This window comes from Globicephala melas, chromosome 2, assembly GCF_963455315.2.
Source record: "Globicephala melas chromosome 2, mGloMel1.2, whole genome shotgun sequence".
In the NCBI taxonomy this organism is placed as follows: Eukaryota; Metazoa; Chordata; class Mammalia; order Artiodactyla; family Delphinidae; genus Globicephala; species Globicephala melas.
In genome coordinates, this window is record NC_083315.2 from 75,746,995 (window position 1) to 75,773,654 (window position 26,660).

The 26,660-nt window shown below is 40.4% G+C and overlaps 1 protein-coding gene, 1 long non-coding RNA gene and 1 other non-coding gene across 8 annotated transcripts in view; 1 reads left to right on the forward strand and 2 right to left on the reverse strand.

Moving 5' to 3' along the window:
• Positions 1-26,660, forward strand: part of LOC115864787 (uncharacterized) — a 75,254-nt gene that overhangs the window by 11,217 nt on the left and 37,377 nt on the right. For both annotated transcript variants that reach the window (XR_004044126.2, XR_009562986.2), the window contains exon 2: positions 19,489-19,560. This is a non-coding gene — a long non-coding RNA (uncharacterized lncRNA). The remainder of the gene's footprint in view (positions 1-19,488; positions 19,561-26,660) is intronic.
• On the reverse strand, positions 11,753-11,859 carry LOC115864883 (U6 spliceosomal RNA). Its single transcript, XR_004044176.1, has one exon. It is a non-coding gene; the product is annotated as a U6 spliceosomal RNA (small nuclear RNA).
• Positions 12,418-26,660, reverse strand: part of MYZAP (myocardial zonula adherens protein) — a 139,298-nt gene continuing 125,055 nt past the window's right edge. For all 5 annotated transcript variants that reach the window (XM_060294212.2, XM_060294210.2, XM_060294211.2 and 2 more), the window contains one exon: positions 12,418-13,353. In XM_060294212.2, coding sequence (XP_060150195.1) covers positions 13,257-13,353 — 97 coding nt within the window. In that variant the 3' untranslated portion in view covers positions 12,418-13,256. The remainder of the gene's footprint in view (positions 13,354-26,660) is intronic.

Sequence of the window (26,660 nt, forward strand, 5' to 3'; positions counted from 1 at the left end):
TCTCTAATAATTAGTGATGTTGAGCATCCTTTCGTATGCCCCTTGGCCACCTGTATGTCCTCCTTGGAGAGATGTCTATTTAAATCTTCTGCCCAGTTTTTGATTGGGTTGTTTTTTTGATATTGAGCTCAATGAGCTATTTGTATATTTTGGAGATTAATCCTTTGTTGCTTCCTTTGCAAATATTTTCTCCCATTCCGAGGGTCTTGTTTATGGTTTCCTTCACTGTGCAAAAGCTTTTAAGTTTAATTAGGTCCTATTTGTTTAATTTTGTTTTTATTTTCATTACTCTAGGAGGTGAGTCAAAAAAGATCCTGCTGTGGTTTATGTCAAAGAGTGTTTTTACTATGTTTTCCTCTAAGAGTTTTATAGTGTCCAGTCTTAACATTTACACCTTTAATCCACTTTGAGTTTATTTTTGTGTATGGTGTTAGGGAGTGTTCTAATTTCATTCTTTTAAATGTAGCTGTCCAGTTTTCCTAGCACCACTTATTGAAGAGGCTGTCTTTTCTCCATTGTATGTTCTTGCCTCCTTTGTCATAAATTAGGTGACTACATGTGCGTGGGTTTATCTCTGGGCTTTCTATTACTGTACCATTGATCTATTTTTCTGTTTTTGTGCTGGTACCATACTGTCTTGATTACTGTAGCTTTGTAGTATAGTTTGGAGTCGGGGATCCTGATTCCTCCAGCTCCGTTTTTGTTTCTCAAGATTGCTTTGGCTCTTTGGGATCTTTCGTGTTTCCATACAAACTGTAAAATTGTTTTTTCTAATTCTGTGATGAATGCCATAAGTAATTTGATAGGGATTGCATTGAATCTGTAGATTGCTTTGGGTAGTATAGTCATCTTCACAATACTGATTCTTCCAATCCAAGAACATGGTGTATTTCTCCATGTGTTTATGTCATCTTTGATTTCTTTCATGGGTGTTTTATTGTTTTCTGAGTACAGGTCTTTTGCCTCTTTAGGTAGGTTTATTCCTAGGTATTTTATTCTTTTTGTTGCGATGGTGAATAGGATTGTTTCCTTAATTTCTCTTTCTGATCTATCGTTGTTAGTGTATAGGAATACAAGAGATTTCTGTGCATTAATTTTGTATCCTGCAACTTTACCAAATTCATTGATTAGCTCTAGTAGTTTTCTGGTGGCATCTTTAAGATTTTCTATGTATAGTATCATGTCATCTGCAAACAGTGACAGTTTTACTGCTTCTTTTCCAGTTTGTATTCATTTTATTTCTTTTTCTTCTGATTGCCGTGGCTAGGACTTCCAAAACTACGTCGAATAACGATGGCGAGAGTGGACATCCTTATATTGTTCGTGATCTTAGTGGAAATGCTTTCAGTTTTTCACCATTGAGAATGATATTAGCTGTTGGTTTGTCATATATGGCCTTTATTATGTTGAGGTAGGTTCCCTCTGTGCCCATTTTCTGGGTAGTTTTTATCATAAATGGGTGTTGAATTTTGTCAGAAGCTTTTCCTGCATCTACTGAGATGATCATATCGTTTTTATTCCTTAATTTGTTAATATTGTATATCACATTGATTTGTGTATATTGAAGAATCCTTGCATTCCTAGGACAAATCCCACTTGATCATGGTGTATGTTCCTTTTGATGCGTTTTTGGATTCTGTTGGCTAGTATTTTGTTGAGGATTTTTGCATCTATGTTCATCAGTGATATTGGTCTGTAATTTTCTTTTTTTGTGATATCTTTGTCTGGTTTTGGTATCAGGGTGATGGTGGCCTCGGAGAACAAATTTCGGAGTGTTCCTCCCTCTGCTATATTTTGGAATAGTTTGAGAAGGATAGGTGTTAGCTCCTCTCTAAATGTTTGATAGAATTCGCCTGTGAAGCCATCTGCAGAATTCACAGATTCATTTCCCTTCCAATTCTAAAATTCTATACTTCTATAAAATGTCACATTTTTCCTCTTTGTATTTCAGTGTGATCCCACTGCAACAAAAGGTTTTCTTCAGCTACCCAAGGGTTTAGGCTGTAAAGTGCATGCACTCCACACTAAAAGTAAATTCTTGCATGAGTTATCCAAACTGTTTGAAATGAGGAACCAAATTTTCAGCTCATATCTCCCTCTTTATCAGCAAATAGTAATTTAAAGCCAATTACCAGGGCTGTGATTCCCCAGTGACAGACTGTGGGCTATTAAAATTAATCCTGACAGAAGATCCTTGCTGCTTTCTCCAAGCACATTCAGGCCATTGGTTTATGAACAGGATGAACAGACGGCCCATCCCAGAGGGCTTGAGGGAGGAAGTACGTTAAAATGGCTGCCTGCATCTTTGTTTGCTCAGCTGCTTGGAAAAACTAAGACTGAGGGAAATGGGATTAATCAAGGGGGCAGTTGCCCATGGAAAAAAAATAGGAAGACTCTGGTGAGAAAATTCCAGCCAAATAAGGTTCAAGTCAAAGGGAAAGAATTCTTATCTCTTCAGACTTTCACACGGTTGAGTGTTGTTCGGTGACAAATTTCCCATTTCAGGCCACCACAGTGTTTTATGATATTTTTGTTAGCATGTGAAGAGAGAATTCAGGAAAAAAATTTAAATGTTTGATTCTCTAAATTTCAGGTGATTTACTTTGTAATTAGCAACATTAATGAAGATTAATGGTTAGATCTGTGACTAATGGTGATTGAATAACACCTTTCTATGATTTTTCATATGAATAAACTCACAAATCAGAAAAAAAAAGTCCTTGAAAGCTCACATGTACTGCTGTGTGGTACAGAATATACAGACCCTGTAGCTGAGGCTCCTCCTCCTCCCTCTCCCATTAGGAGACAATCTTTTTTTTTTCTTTTTTTACATTTTATTGAAGGATAGTTGATCTACAATGTTGTGTTAATTTCTGCTGTACAGCAAAGTGATTCAGTTATATATACTTTTCCATATTCTTTTCCATTATGGTTTATCATATTGGATATTGAATATAGTTCCCTGTACTATAGGGTAGAACCTTGTTGTTTATCCATCCTATATAAACTAGTTTGCATCTGCTAATCCCAAACTCCCAATCCTTCCCTCTCCCAAACCCCTCCCCCTTGGCAACCACAAGTCTATTCTCTATGTCTGAGTCTGTTTCAGGAGACAGAATCTTGAATAAGATGTAAAATATCTTCCCCTCTCCTGACTTATTTCACTTCCCTTTGATGCATTGGCTAAAATTCCACCAATAAGAAAATTACTAGGTTAAAAAGGATCTTCCTTTGAGACAGTAGATATTTCTAGAAGGGTTGTGGCCTATCAGTCATTTACAGTTGAGTATGAATTTGTTCCAAATGGCTTTCTCACAAAAGGCTAGCAGAGGTGATGACTTGCACTAAAAGAGTGGGCTTTTGTTAGGAGGGAAAGCGAGAAAATGGAGAGAATTTTGAGCAATTGGAGAGGAAGAGTAGACCAGAGAAAGTGTTATAACAGAGAGTTCAGGTGCCAGGAAGACCACAGAAGGCCTCCTTTTCACAATTTGGAGAATATGTAGGCCAGGCAAAAAGGGAGGATGTCAAAACCAAACTTTGCTTAGAATTGGTTCAGAGTCCCTGCTGGAGGGCAGACCCTCCTATACGTAAGTGGACCTTGTCTAAGATTCTTCATAAAATATCCTGTACATTGTTTAAGGGAGGTAATTTGCAAAGTCACTAAAGGGTGAAATTTAATAATTTCCTTTCAAGTTTCATGGGAGAGGGATTTGAGAGTTGTGCTGTTAGTGGAGGGAAAGTAGAACCAGGTCTCTACCACAATGCTGGCACACTGTATGTCTCACTCTTTGGAATCTGATGTACATCAGAGGCCATAAAATAAAGAAACTGGTGATCGGCAGCAAAATGGACTTAGAGAAAACTGACCACCCTTCTCCTCTCATGAGACCTGGCCGGAATCAAGTATCTGGTCACCTTTAATTTTCTGGCTTGCATGAAAAAGAACACAGCTAGCTCTGAAAAGCTTCAGCTAGGGGGAATAGGAGAAAAGGAGCAAGGGATGCCCATATAATATAGAGTTGGGAGAATGACCAAGGAAAAAAATGTCATCCTTGATTTTCTTCTCCAAAATTTGGAGGAGAGAATAGTCAAGCATAGTATATAGAGAGTAAAGGTGATCCAGACCAGAGAAGTGAAGGGGTGGTGGTGAAATTTGTCAATCTCCAGCCATGATTTTGGGAGGAGAGGGTTTGTGTACCGCTAACTTTGTGGCCAGTTAATTTCCCCAGGCCTCAGTTTTCTCCCATTTAAAATGAGGGTATTGAACCAGACAAACTCTAAGGTGCATTTCAGTGCTTAAATTATAGTATTCGAGGATGACTGATGTTATTCTTTGACAACATCTGCATCTATTTAAGTTCATAAATGTTGAAGAAATATTTGGTATGCAGTCAACCAGGAAGCAGGTAGCTCCCTTTAAATAAATAGTCATCCAACATTGATGAAGTTTAGGGTATTATCAACCTTTGCTGGACTCCTGTGGTTGCCCATATCTTGTGGGACTGGATCATGTTTTCCATCACCTAGAATTCTTGGGCTTAATTTAATTTTTATATCTAATGGATGACAGCTCTGAGTAATTTAAGATTGTTTATAAGGTTAAAAAAACCTGAAGTTGTCAAAATAGCAGAAGACAGACAAAGGGTAATGAATGATGTGGGAGGAACATCACTTCAAGCTGACTGGAGAAAAAGGTGGTTTGAAGGAATAAGTATTTTCTTTATAATGCACAGAAAGAAAAACATTAGATAATGTAAATAAAGGGTTGCAAATTCCGGGTCTTTGGCCACATCCAATCTACAGATGAATTTGCTCAGCAGCACAGAGTTTTTCAAAATAATGAATTTGAGTGACTTTAAGATGGACATGTACTTATAATCCTGGGGAGCACCCTTCTTGCCTCTTCCTGCCACCAGCCACTCACCCCCATTATCCTACCACAGACCCTTGCCACCTTTTTTTTTGACCCTTGCCACCTTGATGCAAACTTCCTGGGCACCAGGACATTTGGGTGTGTGATGCAAGTATAAATGAAAAATGTGGGCCAACTCTTTTTTTTTTTTGAGAGGCTGCAATTACAGTCAGTCATCCATATATGTGGGTTCCACATCCATGGATTCAACAAACCTTGGAACCAAAATATTCAGAAAAAGAAAAAACAATTCTGGAAAGTTCCGAAAAGCAAAACTTGAATTTGCCTGTGAGTGGGAAACTATTTACAAAGCATTTACATTGTATTAGGTATGTAAATAATCTAGAGATGATTTAAATTATACGAGAAAATGTGCATAAGTTTATGCAAATACTACACCATTTTATATAACAGGCTTGAGCATCTGTGGATTTTGGTATTTGTGGGAATATGGGGCCTGGAACCAATTCCCCCACCTTCTCTTGATACTGAAGGATGACTGTGATGCCATGGAAACTTCTCAATCACTTCCTAGATCACTTGTTATAGGAAGGTGTTCTTTACCTCTAAATCTGTTTTCCTAAGGCCTTCTGTGTTTTAAGAATCTCTACAGGGAATTCCTTGGCAGTCCAATGGTTAGGACTCCACGCTTCCATTGCAGGGGGCACGGGTTCGATCCCTGATCAGGGAACTAAGATCCTGCATGTTGTGCGGTGCGGCCCCCCCGCCCCCCCCAAAAAAGGCATCCCTACAAATGGTTGTCAGGTGATTCATAAAGTTAATGTCCCCACAGATTGTAAACTTCATTGATATTGCAAGTTTGGTTTTGGGGGGCGCGGTTTGTTTTTGCTAGAATCAAGTGTAAAAAGTGGATATTAATTCAAAAGAACTGAACCTTTTCTGGGAAAAACCAGTTAGCATGATTTGTAGTCAGACTAATAAATGCTCTAGTCAAAGGATATAATCTTGTTATTTTGAACAATTGCTAAGAAATTGTTTGCAAGCATCTCTAATAATATATAGAGTTTGTTTACAAAGCTTGATTGAACATTTTTATCTATAGCAAAAGCCATTTTAAAAGGTCAAAGAAAATTATGAATCTTTATGATTACTGTAGAAACATTAGCATCTTTACAACTACATTTTCTGTTTTAAATTCCGTATTGGGATTTTGTGATAAAACAGGTCAACTTGAGACAGCCCTTATTTCCTTCCCCCAGCCCTCCAAAAATGTTTAAATAAATTTGTGGGTACCATAAAGATATTTTATTTTAGGGTTGGGCCACAAAGTGACCAGTTAAGATTTTTCAGGCTGAACATGCATTGTTTAGGAGGTGGCAAGTTAGAGGGGAAAAGGAAGAATTAAAATATTTGCAAGATGTCATTAATCTCCAGCAAGAGCCAAGAGTTGTTTTTTTCCCCCTTCATTTCAGAACTAATCCAGCTTTCTGTTATTTGGCTCAGAAAAGTCTTAAATCTGTAACAAGAGAGTAACTTCCTGTTCTCAAGAGAATGGCTGCCAAAGAAAACATTTACAAGAAAAGTCCCAGGGCCAAAAAATTGCCTACTAATTATTTCTCAGCCCCCCACACCCCTAATTCAGGAAGGTGAATGCTGTAAATGCTGTATGTTAAAACTCAAAAGTATGTGTTGAAAAATTAAGAGAAAACCCCTAAGAACTGTTTGCCATTTATTTATATTTTATTGCATTCAAATTACATCAGTTTTATGGCCTTTGGGCACAAATTAATGTTTCTTATAATATTTTGTTCAGAATTCCACAAAGATTATACTATACCTTCATCTGAATACATTATGGAAGTTTTTACCTGGTACCTTCCCAACTGAAGAAGAGAGAAGCAGCCCCAGCATTCAGGAACTCACCTAGTCCCACCAGCTGCAAGCTGGCCTGATACTCAGCAGTGGGTCTTGGTTTTCTCCTTGGGGATCTATCTATTCAGTGCAGTGTCAGTCAGAATTCCAGCAGCCCATAGGTAGAAACTGACAGACTGTAAAATTCATATGGAAATTCAAAGGTCCTAGAATAGCCAAAACAACTTTGAAAAAGAACAGAGTTGAAAAGCCTATACTACCTGACTTCAAGGGCTTAAGATAAAGCTACGGTAATCAAGAGAGTGTGGGACTGGTGTTAAGATAGACAACTAGATCAGTATAACAGAGTGTATAGAAATAGACCTATGCATGTATGGGCAGTTGATTTCCAACAATGGTACAAGGGCAATTCAGTGGAAAATGGGTAGTCTTTTCAACAAATGGTGCTAAAACAATTAATTGGACATCCATATGCAAAAACCTCTTTGATTTATACTTCATACCATGTATTAGTAATCTAATCCTGCCTAACAAATTACCTCCAAACTTTGCAGCCGTCTCCCTGTGGTCTCTTTGCCTCTGGTCTCTCTTTCCAGAAACATATCTCCAGTCTTTCTTTGGGGCTTGTCCTCCTCTGACAAAGTCAAGTGAGTTATTCTCAAATTTCCATATAAGGAAAAGGAGTCTATGGTTTATTTAATCTTATGTTTATCCAGACACAATTTTTTTTTTTTTGCCCTACTTTCCTTCTGCACAATCCTACTCACAAGTAAGCATTATTCATTGTCTCTAACGTGTGTCCAATAAGAGGAAATCCTTGGGTTTAAAAATATTCATGTGCAACACCTCCTTCACAGTAGTGACTAGTACCAATAGCAGGGGTCAGTTGTTGGTATCGATTGTAGGCATGTCTCTGGCGCAGTGCTGGAAACTTTTCCCATGCTGCTTCGCATGATCATCACAGCAGGCCTCTGCGGGGTGGGGGGTGGGGGCAGGTGGAATTCCATTTCCTTCCTAGGCAGAGCTGCTCATGGGAGCCCTGCACCTGAGAGCAGAGGTGACCCGCCCAAGGGAGTATTGCAATTTAGTGGCAATACCGACTCCAGGCTTCCCACCCCTGTTCTGGAATCAGACAGGCCTGGGTGGTTTCAGGCAATTTTCATCTCTCTTTGAGTTTCCATTTCCTTAACCACAAAATGGTGGTAGTGACATTTTCTACACAGAACTGCTATGAAGATTGACTGCTTGCATGCTGTGCCTAGGTCCGTAACTCTTGGTCTCCTTTACTTCCACGAGCGAAGCCTCCTTCTGGATACTTTTCATTTGTAGATTTCTCCATGCTTATTGAGGTGTGGAATGAGTCCCCTCCTTTATAGGAAACTGCCCCTAAGGAGCTTACATGGATGAAGAGAAAGGAAATGGACACGATGGTCAGTCTTTTGATGTGAGAGTAGAAAAGAGGGGAGCAGGAAAAAAGTACCCCTGGGATTCAGAGACATCAAAGACTAGGAGGAGACAGACTCACTGGGAATAATTTTCGATGAGGATGAGGGTATTGAGGGTACACATCTGTGTGTCCCCAGCACCTGGCATGCACTGCTTGAACTGAACTGGCCTCTGAGTCTGGATGTCAGGGAGATCATTATGGTCTGATGTGGCCTGAAGTAGGACAGGAAGGAATCCTGCCCTTCCTGTCACACCCCTCACCCCACCCTCTGTCTTGGGGACCACCCTAGAACTCCTGGAGCAGGCCAATGGCATTTGGTGGGGAGAAAGAGGGTGCCCAGAGTAGACAGACACGTGGACCAGCTCAGGTCCAGTCTTGGTTGGTGCACCCTCTGTCGGGGAGACCGTGTCACATCACCAAACTCCAGAGACTTCCCAAATGTTCCTCTCTTCCCAGCTAGCCCTGAAAGGAACCCTCTGGGGCATGTGCCACCCAGACTCAAACCCCATGTCAGGCACGTGGCCTGAATTTTTTGTCCCAATGGCTGACTCTTGCTTCTGACTGGGACACCAGCTGCTTCTAAGTAAGCCCAGTCCTATTTCCATTCGGCTGCCCGGTACTCTCTGGGCCCTGAGGACACTTAAAGGCCTGCATCTCACACCTGCACGGTCCCGAGCTCAGGTATCCAAAGGCAATATCCTGAAGGAACTTTATTCACTGCCTGTTTGGGGGGGCGTGCCTGCATAAAGCAGGCAATTTTATACACACCTTCATTTCTCACTCCCAGTGTTGGCAACGGAGTCAGGAAAGAACATCCTCATACTGTTGGTGAGAGCTTTCAGTGGACTCCAATTTCCCGAGGCCAAGTTGGAACCACGTACATGAAAAGACTTAAATGTGCCTAACTTGTGACCCAGCGATTCCTCTTCTAGGAATTTATCCTAGGCAAGTGTACAAAGACATGTGTACAAGACGGTTCAGCAGAGGATTGCTTTAAAAAGAGTAAAGACAGCCTCCAAAATTCCAACATCAGGGGATAGGTCAAGTAAACCATAGTACCTCAATAAACTGGAATCCAGCTAGCTGTAAGAAATAGTGGTGTAGCTCTATACATCTGTATCTATATAGAATGATATGTAAGTGATTATATATGTGGTTACAAAAGTATGTAGTGACAATAGGTAGCACTTACTAAGTGCTTACTATGTGCCAAGCACTATTCTAAGAACTCCACAGATATCAGCTCATTTAATCTGCACACAGTGACAGTTGGGAAAGAACTGTCACTGATCCCATTTTACAGGGACTCAAAGAGGTTCTGTGCTCAAGCCACACACTAGTGACTAAGCTGAAACAGTCTCCAGAGCCCACGTTCCTGAATACCACGATTCTGCTTCTCAGTATAGGGTCCTATGTGTGCTAAAACAAAATGAATGGGGGAGGGGGGTGTGTTTAAGAAAGTCTGGAAGGATTGGAATGAGAATATTAATTGAGGCATTATCATAGGAATACATTTAAAAAAAAAAACTTAACACACTGCTGTTTTTCATTTCAGTTAGATAAATTTGCTGTGTAATATTAGAGATCATTCCCCTAGTTCTACACGATACCCGTGCTTATGAGGAGGTTGAAGAACAAACGGCACTCTTTCAGATGGTGGGTTGAGTGTCACTAATTTTGACAAAGGGTTGAGAAGGATCAGCTCTGGTTTTTTTCAGTTTCAAGTCTGTACCACTGAGGAAGTCTCTTCAGTGGTCTTTTTAAATAGTTCAAATAATCTTTAAAATTCTCCACATGTTGAAGGTATATATAAAAGTATAAAGGGCCCAGGGACACCTTTAATGCTATGGAATGATCCCTGGCATCCTTTGAATTTAAAATCACTAATTTTTTTCCCTTTTTTGACTGTTTTAAGAAAAGAAAAAACGGGACGGGGGCGGTGATGTGGAGTGCTTGCAGAACAGTCTTTGTTGTATTAAAACCGACATTCTTTATGCCATGTTTCATTTAGAAGCTGTTTCCACACCAGCTTCTCCAGGGGCCCAGGGGTTGCCATACCTTCTGCCACTCTGAGTCCTGCTTCCCTACCTCCTGGTCCCAAGGCCTGCCTTTTCCTGAAATGCTCCTCCTTGGGGCTGTGCTAGGAAGCGGTTTCTCATGCTAGAGCAGCTCAAAGAGTGAAGGTAGCCAGGAGTCAACAGTGCTTTAAAACACACCTCAGAATGGCAGCACCCTCCTCTGCGTCCATCCCCAGGCCAGGCCTCTGCGTGACCTACCTCAGTTGGCACTCACATTGGCCTATCAGGCGTGATTTTCCTTTTTTGAGTTGAAGTGTAGTTGATTTACAGTGTTGTGTTAATTACTGCTGTACAGCAAAGTGATTCAGTTACAGATATATATATTCTTTTCCATTATGGTTTATCGTAGGATATTGAATATAGTTCTCTGTGCTATACAGTAGGACCTTGTTGTTTGTGCATTCTATGTATAAAAGCTTACATCTGCTAACCCCAACCTGCCACTCCCTCCCCCAACACCCTCCCCCTTGGCAACCACCAGTCTCTTCTTTATGTCCGAGATTCTGTTTCATAGGTTCATTTGTGTCATGTTTTAGATTCCACATGTAAGTGATATCATATGGTATTTGTCTTTCTCTTTCTAACTTACTTCACTCAGTATGATAATCTCCAGTTGCATCCGTGTTGCTGCAAATGGCATTATTTCATTATTTTTTATGACTGAGTAGTAGTAATCCATTGTATATATGTACCGTATCTTCTTTATCCATCTATTGATAGACACCTAGGTCGTTTCCATGTTTTGGCTATTGTGAATAGTGCTGCTATGAACATAGAGGTGCATGTTTCTTTTTGAATTATAGTTTTGTCCAGATATATGGCCAGGAATAGGATTGCTGGATCATATGGTAACTCTATTTTTAGTTTTCTGAGGAATCTCCACACCATTTTCCATAGTGGCTGCAGCAACTTTCATTCCCACCAACAATGTAGGAGGGTTCCCTTTCTCCACACCCTCTCCAGCATTTGTTACTTGTAGAATTTTTAACGATGGCTATTCTGACTGGTGTGAGTTGGTACCTCATTGTAGTTTTGATTTGCATTTCTCTAATAATTGGTGATGTTGAGCATCTTTTCAAGTGCCTATTGGTTATCTGTGTTTCTTCTTTGGAGAAATGTCTGTTTAGGTCTTCTGCCCATTTTTGGATTGGGTTGTTTGTTTTTTTGTTATTGAGTTGTATGAGCTGTTTGTGTATTTTGGAAATTAAGCCCTTAATGGTCACATTGTTTGCAAATATTTTCTCCCATACTGTAAGTTGTCTTTTTGGGGTTTTTTTATGGTTTCCTTTGCTGTGCAAAAGCTTGTAAGTTTGGTTAGGTCCCATTTGTTTATTTTTATTTCTATTGCCTTGGGAGACTGATCTAAGAAAACATTGGTACGATTTATGTTGGAGAATGTTTTGCCTGTGTTCACGTCTAGAAGTTTTATGGTGTCATGTCTTACGTTTAAGTCCTTAAGCCATTTTAAGTTTACTTTGTGGAAAAAATATGGAGTGCTTCATGAATTTGCGTGTCATCCTTGCTCAGGGGCCATGCTAATCTTCTCTGCATTGGTCCAATTTTAGTATATGTGCTGCCGAAGCGAGCACCGGGTAGGTGTGATTATCCCAAGTTTTTAGAACATGAAGTTGATATTCAGAGAGCTTTGATGACATGCCCAAGGTCCCACAACCACAATTTAAATAAAAATTTGGTTTCAAAATATGCGTTTTCCTCTTGACACTGTCCTGACTTGTGGTGATTTACTCAACTGAGTTGCTTTGCTTTCTTTCTTTGGCTTTTTTTTTAAGCGGGGGAGTAAGGGGTAGAGAGTTTGGGCACAAGGGAGCATGATTTTTTTTTTTTTTAAGTAAAAATGATTTTTTTAATTTTATAAACATGAATGCATCTTAGTGTTTCTAGAAGGTAGGTTAACTAGATAAATTTCAGGGTTTAAAGACACACACACACACACACACACACACACACCCCCACACACACACACACACCCACACACACACCCCTTCTCTTATGGTTTATAAATGATTCTAAGGACTGTACTGATTGAAAGATTATGGTGCCCTGACCTGGACAGTCCAAAACCCGATTCTGTTCTCTACCCCTTCTACACAGTCATGGATGACACACAATGATAGCATCAGTAGAACAAAATATATGGCATTTATTAAACATGTGACATAGGTTATAATATCAAAGTAGAGCATGCTTGAACAAATCACTCATTCCTTTAACAAAAACACCAATTAATATCAAAAACATTAAGTGATTAAATTTCCACAACATATAAAATTCTCTTTCAGTTAAAGTGAGAAAGAAAGAAAAAATAAATCACAGGTTGAATAAATACAGTGATTTCAGCTGGCCCCTTAAAGGCATAAGGCACAAAGTAAACCAAGGGGTTAGCACGTCAGAATGAAGCGTGTCTGCCCACATGAGGACCGGCTGCAGCCGAGGCTCCCACACCCCTGCACAGGTCCTCGGCACCTGCCCCTTCCTTCCCAGCGTCACATTTCCCCATGTGCCTGCACTCCTGCGGACAGGCTTCCCTGTAGCAGAGAAACACCGCCTCTAATACTTCTACGGGTAAATAAAACCTTCATGCTGTAACAAATGATCCTGGCAATAAGTAACATGAAATTTCAAGGTAATGCCTTATTTCCTCCCAGCCGAAGTCTAGTAAAACAGAAAATAGTGAGGAAATTCTCCTGATAGGACTCAGTGTCCGCATGGAAAGCTAATGACGGCCCAGTACAGCAGGGTACATACACTGGTTGGGTGTTTGATATATGACCTTGAAACCTCTCTCTCCTGCCTTCCCCCTCCCCCTCCACTTTCCTTCATGTTTAAGAAGTGGATCAGAACCTCAGCAGTTTCCACTGCAGCTTAAACAGTGTATAGGACGAAGCAACAGTCACCCTTTCCAGACTTCAAGCCGCAGGGTTCCAGGGCCTTTGTCCATCAGTGCAAAGTGCACGTCTCCAAGTGCTTAAGTCAGAGTTTTCTTCATGGTTAACTCCAGGACTCGTGTGTATGGGGTATAATTCCTGGAAGCCACTGCAATCTCACGAGTCCTACCTGTTTGGCTGAGAAATGAGAAAATGCAGTCAGGAATATGAAACAAAACTTACCGTATGCTTCACGTGGTAAGATAACGCTAGGAAATCCTTTTCAACACTTAAAAATAGACTGCAGTAATGTAGTTGAATATTTCATTTAAATATTATGAGGGAGGGAGAGAAAACCATAATTCAAAAAGAGTCATGTACCACAATGTTCACTGCAGCTCTATTTACAATAACCAGGACATGGAAGCAACCTAAGTGTCCACTGACAGATGAATGGATAAAGAAGATGTGGCACATATATACAATGGAATATTACTCAGCCATAAAAAGAAAAAAATTGAGTTATTTGTAGTGAGGTGGATAGACCCAGAGTCTGTCATACAGAGTGAAGTAAGTCAGAAAAACAAATACCATATGCTAACATATATATATAGAATCAAAAAAAAAAAAAAAAGATTCTGAAGAACCTAGAGGCAGGACAGGAATAAAAACGCAGATGTAGAGAATGGACTTGAGGACACGGGGAGGGGGAAAGGTAAGGTGGGACGAAGTTAGAGAGTGGCGTGGACATATATACACTACCAAATATAAAATAGATAGCTAGTGGGAAGCAGCCACATAGCACAGGGAGATCAGCTCGGTGCTTTGTGACCACCTAGAGGGGTGGGATAAGGAGGGTGGGAGGGAGATGCAAGAGGGAGGCGATATGGGGATATATGTATATGTATAGCTGATGCACTTTGTTATAAAGCAGAAACTAACACACCATTGTAAGCAATTATACTCCAATAAAAAAAAAAGTACATTAGTGGTTGCCAGGGCCTAGGAGAAGGAGGGGATGGAGTTTGACTGCTAAGGGGTACAGGGTTTCTTTCTGGGGTGAGGGAAATTTTCTAAAATTAGATAAGTGATGCTGGTTGCACAACTTTGTAAATATACTAAAAACTATTGAATTGCACATTCTAAAAGGATGAATTCTATGCTATGTGGATTACATCTCAGTAAAACTTATTTAAAAAAGAAAAATATGAGGGACCATTATTTTTAGCAATTTCTTTAAAAAGTTTTATTGGAGTGTAGTTGATTTGCAATGTTGTGTTAGTTTCAGGTGTACAGCAGAGTGATTCAGATATACATATATTCATTCTTTTTCAGATTCTTTTCTCATATAGGTTATCACAGAATATTGAGTACAGTTCTCTGGGCTATACAGTAGGTCCTTGTTGGTTATTTATCTTATATATAGTAGCGTATGTATATTAATCCCAAACTCCTGATTTATCCCTCCTGCCCACATTTCCCCTTTGATAACCATAAGTTTTCAATACCTGTAAGTCTGTTTCTGTTTTGTAAATAAGTTCATCTGTATCATTTTCAAAAAATAGATTCCACATGAGTCATACCATATGATATTTGTTTTTCTCAGTCTGACTTACTTCACTTAGTGTGATAATCTCTAGGTTCATCCATGTTGCTGCAAATGGCATTATTTTATTCTTTTTTATGGCTGAGTAATATTCCATTGTATATATGTACCACATCTTCTTTATCCATTCCTCTGTCAATGGACATTTAGGTTGCTTCCATGTCTAGGCTGTTGTAAATAGTGCTGTAATGAACATTGGGGTGCATGAATATTTTCTAATTGTGTCTTTCTCCAGATATATGCCAAGGAATGGGATTGCTGGATCATATGGTAGTTCTATTTTTAGTTTTTTAAGGAACCTCCATACTGTTCTCCATAGTGGTTGTACCAATTTACATTCCCACCAACAGTGTAGGAGGGTTCCCTTTTCTCCACACCCTCTCCAGCACTTAACTGTTTGTAGACTTTTTGATGATGGCCATTCTGACCGGTGGTAGGTGATACCTTACTGTAGTTTTGATTTGCATATCTCTGATAATTAGTGATGTTGAGCATCTTTTCATGTGCTTTTTGGCCATCTGTATGTCTCCTTTGGAGAAATGTCTATTTAGGTCTTCTGCCCATTTTTGGATTGGGTTGTTTGGTTTTTGTTGTTGTTGTTTTTTCACATAGAGCTGCATGAGCTGTTTGTATATTTTGGAAATTAATCCCTGTCAGTCACTTTGTTTGCAAATATTTTCTCCCATTTTGTGGGTTGTCTTTTCGTTTCATTTATGGTTTCCTTTGCTGTGCAGAAGCTTTTAAGTTTAATTCGGTCTCATTTGTTTATTTTTGTTTTTATTTTTTAATTTTATTTTTTTATTTAAGTATAGTTGATTTACAATATGATGCCAATCTCTGCTGTTCAGCAAAAGTGACTCAGTTATACACATACAGGCATTCTTTTTTTATATTCTTTTCCATTATGGTTTATCATAGGAGATTGGATATAGTTCCCTGTGTTATATACATTAGGACCTTGTTTATCCATCCTATCTATAATAGTTTACATCTGTTAATCCCAAACTCCCAGTCCTTCCCTCCCCCAATGCCCTCCCCCTTGGCAACCACAAGTCTGTTCTCTGTGTCTGCGAGCCTGTTTCTGTTTTGTAGATAGGTTCATTTGTGCCATATTTTAGATTCCACATATCAGTGATATTATATGGTATTTGTCTTTCCCTTTCTGACTTACTTAGTATGATAATCTCTAGTTGCATCCATGTTGATGCAAATGGCATTATTTCGTTCTTTTTTATGGCTGAGTAGTACTCCATTGTATATATGTACCACATCTTCTTTATCCATTCATCTGTCGGTGGACATTAGGTTGTTTCCATGTTTTAGCTATTGTCAACAGTGCTGCTGTGAACATAGGGGCGCATGTATCTTTCTGAATTATAGTTTTGTTTGGGTACATTCCCAGGAGTGGGACTGCTAGATGACAAGGTAATTCTATTTTTAGTTTTCTGAGGAATCTCCATACTGTTTTCCATAGTGGCTGTACCAACTTACATTCCCACCAGCAGTGTAGGAGGGTTCCCTTTTCTCTACATCCTCTCCAGCATTTATTTCTAGACTTTTTAATGACTGCCATTCTGACTGGTGTGAGTTGGTACCTCATTGTAGTTTTGATTTGCATTTCTCTAATAATTAGTGGTGTTGAGCATCTTTTCATGTGTCTACTGGCCATCCATACGTCTTCTTTGGAGAAATGTCTATTAAGGTCTTTGGCCCATTTTTCGATTGGGTTGTTTGTGTTTTTGTTGTTGAGTTGTATAAGCAGTTTGTATATTTTGGAGACTAAGCCCTTGTCTATTGCATCATTTGTAAATATTTTCTCCAATTCTGTAGGTTGTCTTTTCATTTTTATATGGGTTCCTTTGCTGTGCAAAAGCTTGTAAGTTTGATATGGTCCCGTTTGTTTATTTTTATTTCTGTTGCCTTGGGAGACTGACCTAGGAAAACATTGGTATGATTTATGTCAGAGAATAAATTCTAGAAGTTTTAGAAGTGTTATGGTGTCAAGTTCTAGAAGTTTTATGGTGTCATGTTTTATGTTTAAGTCTTTAAGCCATTTTGAGTTTATTTTTTGCGTGGTGTGAGGGTGTGTTCTAACCTCACGGACTTACATGCAGCTGTCCAACTTTCCCAGCACCACATGTTAAAGAGACTTATTACTATTTTATATTCTTGTCTCCTTTGTTGAAGATTAATTGCCTGTAGGTGTCTAGGTTTATTTCTGGGCTCTCTATTCTGGTCCATTGATCCATATGTCTGTTTTTGTACCAATACCACATTGTTTTGATTACTGTGGCTCTGTAGTATTGTTTGAACTCTGGGAGAGGTATGCCTCCTTTTGTTTTTTCCCTCAGGATTGCTTTGGCAATTCTGGGTCTTTTATGGTTCCATATAAAGTTTTGATTGTTCTAGTTCTGTGAAAAATGTCATGGGTATTTTGATAGGGATCGCATTAAATCTGTAGATCGCTTTGGGTAGTATTGCCATTTTAACAATATTCTTCCAATCCAAGAGTATGGGGTATCTTTCCATTTCTTTGGATCCTTTTTAATTCATTAATGTTTTGTAGTTGATAGCGTGTAAGTCTTTCACCTCCTTGGTCAGGTTTACTCTGAAGTATTTTTTTTGGTGGTATTTTAAAAGGTATTTTTTTTTACATTCCCTTTCTGATATTTCATTGTTAGTGTAAAGAAATGCAACTGATTTTTGGATGTTAATCTTGTATTTTGCTACTTTGCTTAATTCGTTTATTTGATCTAGTGATTTTTGTGTGGAGTCCTTAGGGTTTTATATATATAGTATCATGTCATCTGCAAACAGTGACAATTTCACCTCTTCCAATTTGGATACCTTTTTTTTTTCCTTGTCTGATTGCTGTGGCTAGGACTTCCAATACTATGTTGAATAGAAGTGTTGAGAGTGGGCATCCTTTTCTTGTTCCTGAATTTAGTAGGAAGGCTTTTTGCTTTTCACTGTTGAGTATTATATTGGCTGTGGGTTTGTCATAAATGGCTTTTATTATGTTGAGATATATGTTCCCTAGGAGGTGGATCCAAAAAGTTATTGCTGCGATTTATGTTCAAAGAGTGTTGCCTATGTTTTCCTCTAAGAGTTTTATAGTGTCCGGCCTTACATTTAAGTCTTTGATCCATTTTGAGTTTATTTTTGTGTATGGTGTTAAAGAATGATCTAATTTCATTCCTTCACATGTAGCTGTCCAGTTCTCCCAGCACCACTTATTGAATCCATTGTATATTCTTGCCTGCTTTGTCATACGTTGACCGTATGTGCGTGGGTTTATTTCTGGGCTTTCTGTCCTGTTCCATTGATCTATATTTCTGCTTTGCACCAGTACCATACTGTTTTGATTACTGTAGCTTTGTAGTATAGTCTGAAGTCAAGGAGCCTGATTCCTCCAGCTCCATTTTTCTTTCTCAGGATTGCTTTGGCTATTTGGAGTCTTTTGTATTTCCATACAAATTTAAAAATATTTTGATCTAACTCTGTGAAAAATGCCATTGGAAATTTGATAGGGATTGCATTGAATCTGTAGGTTGCCTTGGGTAGTATAGTCATTTTGATAATATTGATTCTTCCAATCCAAGAACATGGTATCTCTTTCTATGTGTTTGTGTCATCTTCTATTTCTTTCATCAGCATCTTACAGTTTTAAGAGTACAGGTCTTTGTTCTCCTCAGGCAGGTTTATTTCATTTTTTTTTTCTTTTTCGATACTATGGTAAATGAGATTGTTTCCTTAACACATTTTTGACTGGAGGCATATTACGGCCACAGGTGTTAGTTTCTACAAAAATCCGGGCTTCCCTGGTGGCGCAGTGGTTGAGAGTCCGCCTGCCGATGCAGGGGACGTGGGTTCGTGTCCCGGTCTGGGAAGATCCCACATGCTGCAGAGCGACTAGGCCCATGAGCCATGGCCGCTGAGCCTGCGCATCCGGAGCCTGTGCTCTGCAACGGCAGAGGCCACAACAGTGAGAGGCCCACGTACTGCAAAAAAAAAAAAAAAAAAAAAAAATCCCCTGTCAATAATGTGTTAATTTCTCTTTCCGATCTTTTGTTGTTAGTGTATAGGAATGCAAGAGATTTCTGTGTGTTAATTTTGTATCCTGCAACTTTACCAAATTCATTGATGATCTCTAGTAGTTTTCTGGTGGCATCTTTACAATTTTCTATATATAGTATCATGTCATCTGCAGACAGTGACAGTTTTACTTCTTTTCCAACTTGGATTCCTTTTATTTCTTTTTCTTCTCTGACTGCCATGGCTAGGACTTCCAAAACCATACTGAATAAAAGTGGCAAGAGTGGACATCCTTGCTTTGTTCCTGATCTCAGAGGGAACTTTGCACCATTGAGAATGATGTTAGCCCTGGGTTTGTCATATATGGCCTTTATTATGTTGAGGTAGGTTCCCTCTATGCCCAGTTTCTGGAAAGTTTTTATCGTAAATGGGTGTTGAATTTTGTCAAAAGCTTTTTCTGCATCTATTGAAATGATCATATGGTTTTTATTCTTCATTTTGTTGTGTATCACACTGATTGATTTGCGGATATTGAGGAATCCTTGCATCACTGGGATAAACCCCACCTGATCATGGTGTATGATCCTTTTAATGTGTTGTTGGGTTCGGCTTACTAGTATTTTTGTTGATTTTTGCATTTATGTTCATCAGTGATAATTGCCCTATAATTTTCTTTTTTTGTCTGGTTTCAGGGTGATGGTGGCCTCATAGAATGACCTTGGCAGTGTTCCTTCCTCTGCAGTTTTTTGGAAGAGTTTCAGAAGGTAGGTGTTAGCTCTTCTCTAAATATTTGATGGAATTCACCTGTGAAGCCATAATTTCAGTACTTGTGACTGGTCTGTATTTTCTGTTTCTTCTTGGTTCAGTTTCGGAACGTTGTATGTTTCTAAGAACTTGTCCATTTTTTCTAGGGTGTCCATTTTATTGACGTATAGCTGTTTGTAGTAGTCTCTTATGATCCTCTGTATGTCTCTTATGATCTCTTTGTATCCTTTCCATGGTGTCTTCTTTTTCATTTCTAATTTTATTGATTTGAGCCCTCTCCCTTTTTTACTTGATGACTCTGGCTAAAGGTTTATCAATTTTGTTTATCTTTTCAAAGAACCAGCTTTTAGTTTCATTGATCTTTTCTTGTTTTCTTCATCTCTATTTATTTCTGCTCTGATCTTTATGATTTCTTTCCTTCTACTAACTTTGGGTTTTCTTCTTTCTGTAGTTGCTTTAGGTGTAAGGTTAGGTCGTTTGAGAATTTTCTTATTTCCTAAGTTAAGAAGATTGTGTTGCTATAAACTTCCCTCTTAGAACTCCTTTTGCTGCATCCCATAGGTTTTGGATAGTCGTGTTTTCATTGTAATTTGTCTGTAGGTATTTTTTATTTCTTCAGTGATCCATTGGTTGTTTAGTAACATATTGTTTAGCCTTCATGTGTTTGTGTTTTTACCTTTTTTTTCCCTGTAATTCATTTCTAATCTTACAGTGTTGTGGTCAGAAAAGATGCTTGATATGATTTCAATTTTCTTAAATTTACTAAGGCTCGCTTTGTGGCCCAGCATGTGATCAGTCCCAGAGAATGTTCCATGTACACTTAAGAAAGTATATTCTGCTGCTTTTGGATGGATGTCCTATAAATATCAATTAAGTCTATCTAGTCTGTTGTGGCATTTAAAGCTTGTGTTTCCTTATTGATTTTCTGTCTGGATGATCTGTCCACTGATGAAAGTTGGGTGTTAAAGTCCCCTACTATTAGTGTGGTACTGTTGATTTCTCCTTTTATGGCTGTATTTCCCTTCTATATTGAGATTCTTGCCTTATATATTGAGGTGCTCCTGTGTTGGGTGCATATATATTTACAATTACGTCTTCCTCTTGGATTGGTCCCTTGATCATTATGGCCTGCCCCTGGAGCTCCTATAGGTAGTGTCCTGTTGCCTGGGAGTGCTGACAGGGAAAGAAGCTCTTGTGGTGGTCCCACCCTCTCCCTATGTGTCCCCCAACAATGGCACTTTGCCTCTGGCAGGCCCAGGCTTCTTCCGAATACACCCTCAGTTGCCACAGTCCAGCCTCTTCAGGCTGTTTCTACACAGCCAACCCTGGTCCTCTCCCTGGGTCTGACCTCCAGAGCCTGAGCTATAGCACCCAGCCCCTGCCCACACTGACCGACGAGTGTCTCAGGCTGGGGAGCACAGGGTGGCAGTGCCAACCTTCTGTGCAGGTTACTCTCTCTTTTGCCTCCCACAAACTTGTTACTGTGCTCTCCTCCTAGGCTCTGAAGCTCCCCCTGCCCATCCAGGCTGGTCCCCCTGCTGTGAGGAACAGGTGTGGGAACCTTTCCTTCTTCACAGCTGCCTTCCTGGACGCAGGCCCCATCCCAGTGCTTTCTTTTCCTTTTTCCTTTTGTCCTACCTGGTTATGTGGAGGTTTTCTAGCCCTTTCAGAAGTCTGAGGTCTTCTTTCATTATTTAGTAGATGTTTGTGACTCGTTCCACTTGTAGGTGTATTTATAGTGTTTTTGTGGGAGAAGGTGAGTTTCCTTCACCATATTGATCCCCCTACCTGGAGCCAGCCATTATTTTTAGCAACTTTTAAAGGTTATACTAGGTATCCATGATTCAGAAAAATAAAAAAAAAAATGCATTCAAGGAACTCACAATTAGGCAGGAAAGATATGTATTTAAACAGTTGCAATGTGTTAGGTAATACATAAAGACATAAAAAGCTATACTGGATACTCTGCATTTGCCTGTTCAGATCCATCCCCCTTTCTCCACCCCACCCTGTGCCCTGGGAAGCTTACCTGAAGGTCAGCATCAGTGGGCTCCCTCAGCCTTTACCTTCCGGTTGGTTTGGACCAATTGGGAGATCAAGGGATGAGAGAATGGAGGACAGGGAGGCCAGGACATCTGTTCCCTCTCATCAGTCTGCAGCTTGGTAGTTGGCTACATTCCTTTAGCAAAGGCCATGCTCCAGCTCACCCCTTCATCTCTTCTACCAGCTTTCTCTCCCCACCTCTTCAGGCCCAGGCTGGAAATAGCTCCAGAGCAAGCCAGTGTCCATTTTTTATTTCCCTAAAAGCAGCCCTCAAATTTTTACAGTCCCTTCATTTAAAGTCTCTTCTGTTTCCCTTTCTGCCAGGACCCTGAGCAATACAAGAGCGAACATATGGGCAAAGTGATAGCAGAACAAGTTAGCTTCACTGGGAGGAAACTGGCCCAGGGAAGGTGACTCCTGAAGGATGCCTAGGCATTCCTCAGGTGGGTGAGGAGGAGATGGGAATTCCAGGCAGATGGACAGTACGGGCAAAGGCAAAGAAGGGTGAACACAGAGGCCATGGTGTGGAAAGGAGACACGCTTGGCAGGACTGAAGCAAAGAGTTCATGATGAAGTGGCAGAAGATGAGGTCGGGGTGGGGAAGCAGGGCCCTGTGTGCCCTGCTAAGGGGTTCAGAAGGGGACAGCGAGCCACTAAGGTTTTTAAGGAGGGGCAGGATATGTTCCTATTTTTATTCTAGCAAGATCCCTTGGCACCGCTGAGGGTTGGTTGATTGCAGAGGCGTTAGTCTGGAGGCAGGAGGTGAATTAGGAGAGTTTTGCTATTTAGGAGGTGAGAGAGACCATGAGAACTCAAACTCTGAAAGTAGCACTGTAGATGAAGAAGCACGGAAAGGTTGAGATGATATTTGGGAGGCAGAATTAATGGGATTTGGTGACTAAGATGGAGAAAATATCCCATTTCTTTTTCTGCCTAGACACATAACTACCTTTCCTAGCCTCCCTTACAGTTTGGTAGGCCACTTGACTATAATGGGCAGAAATGATTTACATTACTTGCAGGTTTAGCCCATATCCATTTTGCAGTCACAGATGTTTTCCTAAAAGGACAATCGGAGCATATTACTGTTCTCTTTTCTTTTAACAAATTTATTATTTTTGGCTGCGTTGGTCTTCATTGCTACACGCAGGCCTTCTCTAGCTGTGGTGAGCGGGGGCTACTCTTCGTTGCGGTGCGTGGGCTTCTCATTGCGGTGGCTTCTCTTGTGGAGCATGGGCTCTAGGCACGTGGGCTTCAGTAGTTGTGGCTCATGGGCTCTAGAGCACAGGCGCAGTAGTTGTGGCGCACAGGTTTAGCTGCTCCATGGCATGTGGGATCTTCCCGGACCAGGGCTCGAACCCGTGTCTCCTGCATTGGCAGGCAGATTCTTAACCACTGTGCCACCAGGGAAGTCCATATTACTGTTCTTAAAACTTTCCAAAGTCTCCCCCTTGCTTCCTGGATGGAGTCTAAACTCCTCTGCAGGGTGTAAAGGCCTCCACCTTCTACTGTTATATCTCCTGCCTGGCCTTGCTAAGAAACACAGCTCTCATTTACACACTGCCTCTCAGCTCTGCCATCCTCACCTGTCCCCTCTGCCTTGAATGCTTCCCTCATCAAGTTGATCTGATGAATTCCTGCCTATATTCCAAGATTCAAACCAAACATCACCTCCTCTGTGACAGTCTCCCCAATTCCCTGCAGCAGTGATAGAAATTATCAATCATTCCTTTCTGTGTGCTCTGTTTCCTTGAGCAGCACTTCTCAATTTTCTGCTTACACAAGGTTCACTTTTGCTAAACTTTCCCATCAGTAATACCTCCCATTACCCTGAAGTGATTTTCAACTATGGTTGGGAGACAACTTCTTAATAGGGTGTATTAGAAGCTTGGGGGGAATGTTAAACTTCACATGTCTCTCCCCAAGAGATTCAATATTTCTTCCATGCTTTCCTCCCCTTGAAAATGACTGTCACAGAGGCTTGTGACACACTACTGGAAGCATCTCATTGCACCCACTGGTCTATATACATTCTCTGCTAGTTATAATTTCATGAAGCGTGAAAACCATATCTTGCTTATCTTCATGACCTCAGCAGCTCACTCAGGCCAGGCACAGAACTATCACTACACAGATGGATGACACAGGGAACCAGAGGACGACGGATTTCAAGGAGTCAGTGTCACCTTCACCTGGCACAGAGGAATCCGCAAGATTTGTCAATTCAGGGCTCTTCAGTGGCCTGACCAGGTAATTTAGTGGAGTGCCAGGGGCAGGAGCCAGATGGCAATCTGTGCCAACTCCTGTGCAGATGCCACAGAACAGAAATAGTCTCTGGTGACACTATCCTGAAAGCCCATAAAATTCAGAAATATTGATAAAGATGAACCCTCTGGTTTCAAAAACAGGCTCTCATATCCTCCCTTTCAAAAAGAAGTGAGGTATTTTATTTAGTTGAGCACTAGGAAACAATGGGTTTTTAAGAACACAAATAATTTCAACCCCAGAATGAAAATTCAGCCATTTCCTAGCCACATTAAGGCTATTGTTAACCTTTTATTAATCCATAAAGGGGCAGTTCCCTTGGGGGAAACAATAGCAGAGGCAGCAAATAAAGCTTTGACAGAAAGCTACTTTGTGTTTTGGGTTTTACAACAGAAATATGAAAACGTAGGCATTTTAAAGCCCTTACTATGCACTGGGCACTTAAGACAACAAGGAATATTTTTCATTAAATTGTACCTATTAAGACATAATTTATGAGTTCGCTGGAAACTGAGTTTCACTAAGGAGCGAGAGAAAGAAATCTTTTTTTTTTTTGGTGTTCAATATTTTGTTTTCCACTTTTCTCTTTAAATGAAGGCTAGCTGACCTAAAATTGCTCTCAATGGCTTTGATTAATATATATTGAACTTTCCAAATCAAACTCGAGTTTCTCTTTTAAATAGGTGTTTAAAAGCCCCTGAAATCATGGTTGAGTGCCTTCGCACCTCTTCCCTCCTTGCTTTCCAGAAGTCTATGCAACACAAAGATGAGATGAAGGAGGGGGAGAATTTGAGAAGAAACTGGAGGCAGGGATGGGACTGAGTAGCTTAGAACACTGGTCTCCAGGAGGCTGGTGCAGTGGGAGTGGAGAGGTGTGAAGCAAGTCACGAAGGAAAAAGCCAGCCCCGTACGAGTGAGTGATTCCAGGACAAAGCAACTCATGGCTCAAAGGTGACTGCAGAATACTGAGCTTAGGCAACAGGAGCAGTGGTGGCGGCATCAACAGAAATATGCAAACGTGGTCACTACACTGGGCAATTTATGCCTGTATCTATCTTAATCATCTCAGCAAGTTTAAGGAGGAATTACTGTCAAAATCTATCTTCCATTCTTGGTAAGGAAATAGATTCAAAGGGTTAGAGATTTGTCCAAAGCTATAGATATAGCAAGAGGCAGATCCAGGACCCAGACCCAGGTCTAATTTCCAAGCCACCGCTCTTAACCACAACTAGAGGATCTGACTTTGATGGGAAAAAATGATGTATTCAGCTATGGATAGGGTGGGTATGAAGATCAAGTGGGGCCCAGCAGGCGGCCAGGAATGAGGACTTGTATGCAAGAGAGAGGTCTGAACTACCTGACAGCGCAGCCACAGGGAAGAAAGAGGTAACTCCATGAGACTGGATGCCATCTTTGCAGGAACAAGTGCTGCCAAGATAGAACCCTTAGGAGCAACCAAGGTGGGGATCTGGGAGCAGAAAGAGGAGCCATCCAAGAAGATGGAGGACAGACCAGGGAAGTAGGGAAGGAACCAGGAGAGGAGAGTCCCACAGGAAGCAGATATTCTTCTGCTTAGGAAGAACCATCAAATGCTACAGTGAGATGGCTCCATTCAACAAATATTGATTGAGGGCCTGCCTGGTGTGAGGCCCTGCTCTTAAGTCAGTCCCAGGAAGACTGCAGTTAGTGACATAGATGTAAATCCCTGCCCTCATGGAGCTTACCTTCTAGTGAGGAGAGAGAGAATAAACACTAAGAAGCAAAACGTAAGCAAGAATTGCCTCTTTAAAGTCCTTTCTCACTTGGTGTGGACCTGTCATTCATTCTGCCAGTGAATGTTTATTGAGCATCAGGAAAATGCTAGAGTAGGTCCACAGGAGTGCACAGTGCTGGCAGGGACAGGGAAAGTGGTTAGGGAAGGGGACAGGGTAATACAAGGGGCTTAATGGCTCTATAAGAAAAGGCTGATTTCAAAGTTTTTCAGGAGCACATAAAAATAGAGCAGCTCTAATTGTAAGTCAAATGCTATTAGCAGTAGCATACCATGTAAGACTTGCAGGTATATGGAGAAATGGGTCGTAGGTGCCATACTGCTTTACAGGAGTACTGGGCTTTGTGCCCAGTGCCTGGAACACACTGGGATGCCTCTGATGTCACAGCTGACAGAGACCTCATCAATCACTGGGGCTTCCAGAGTGTCCAGAGGGTTCCAAACCACTAATAGTTTAATTGAAGAGCTCCATACATACTGAAGCACTATCCACTTGATTAAGCTATCAATCCATTTAATGAAATCACTTAACAGCCACCAGAATAAATAAGTTAATGTCATAGCACACTCAAATTTACTTATATTTGATACAGTGTCTGGAACAGGATAGAAAGCCTAGAAATAAACCCACACACCTATGGTCAACTAACCTATGAAAAGGAAGCAAGAATGTATAGTGGAGAAAAAGACAGTCTCTTCAGTAAGTGGTGCTGGGAAAACTGGACAGCTACATGTAAAAGAATGAAATTAGAACACTCTCTAACACCATACACAAAAATAAACCCAAAATGGATCAAAGACCTAAATGTAAGGCTGGACACTATAAAACTCTTAGAGGAAAACACAGGCAGAACACTCTAAATCGTAAATCACAGCAATATCTTTTTGGATCTACCTCCTAGAGTAATGAAAATTTAAAAAAATAAACAAATGAGACCAAATTAAACTTAAAAGCTTCTGCACAGCAAAGGAAACCATGAACAAAATGAAAAGACAACCCACAGAATGGGAGAAAATATT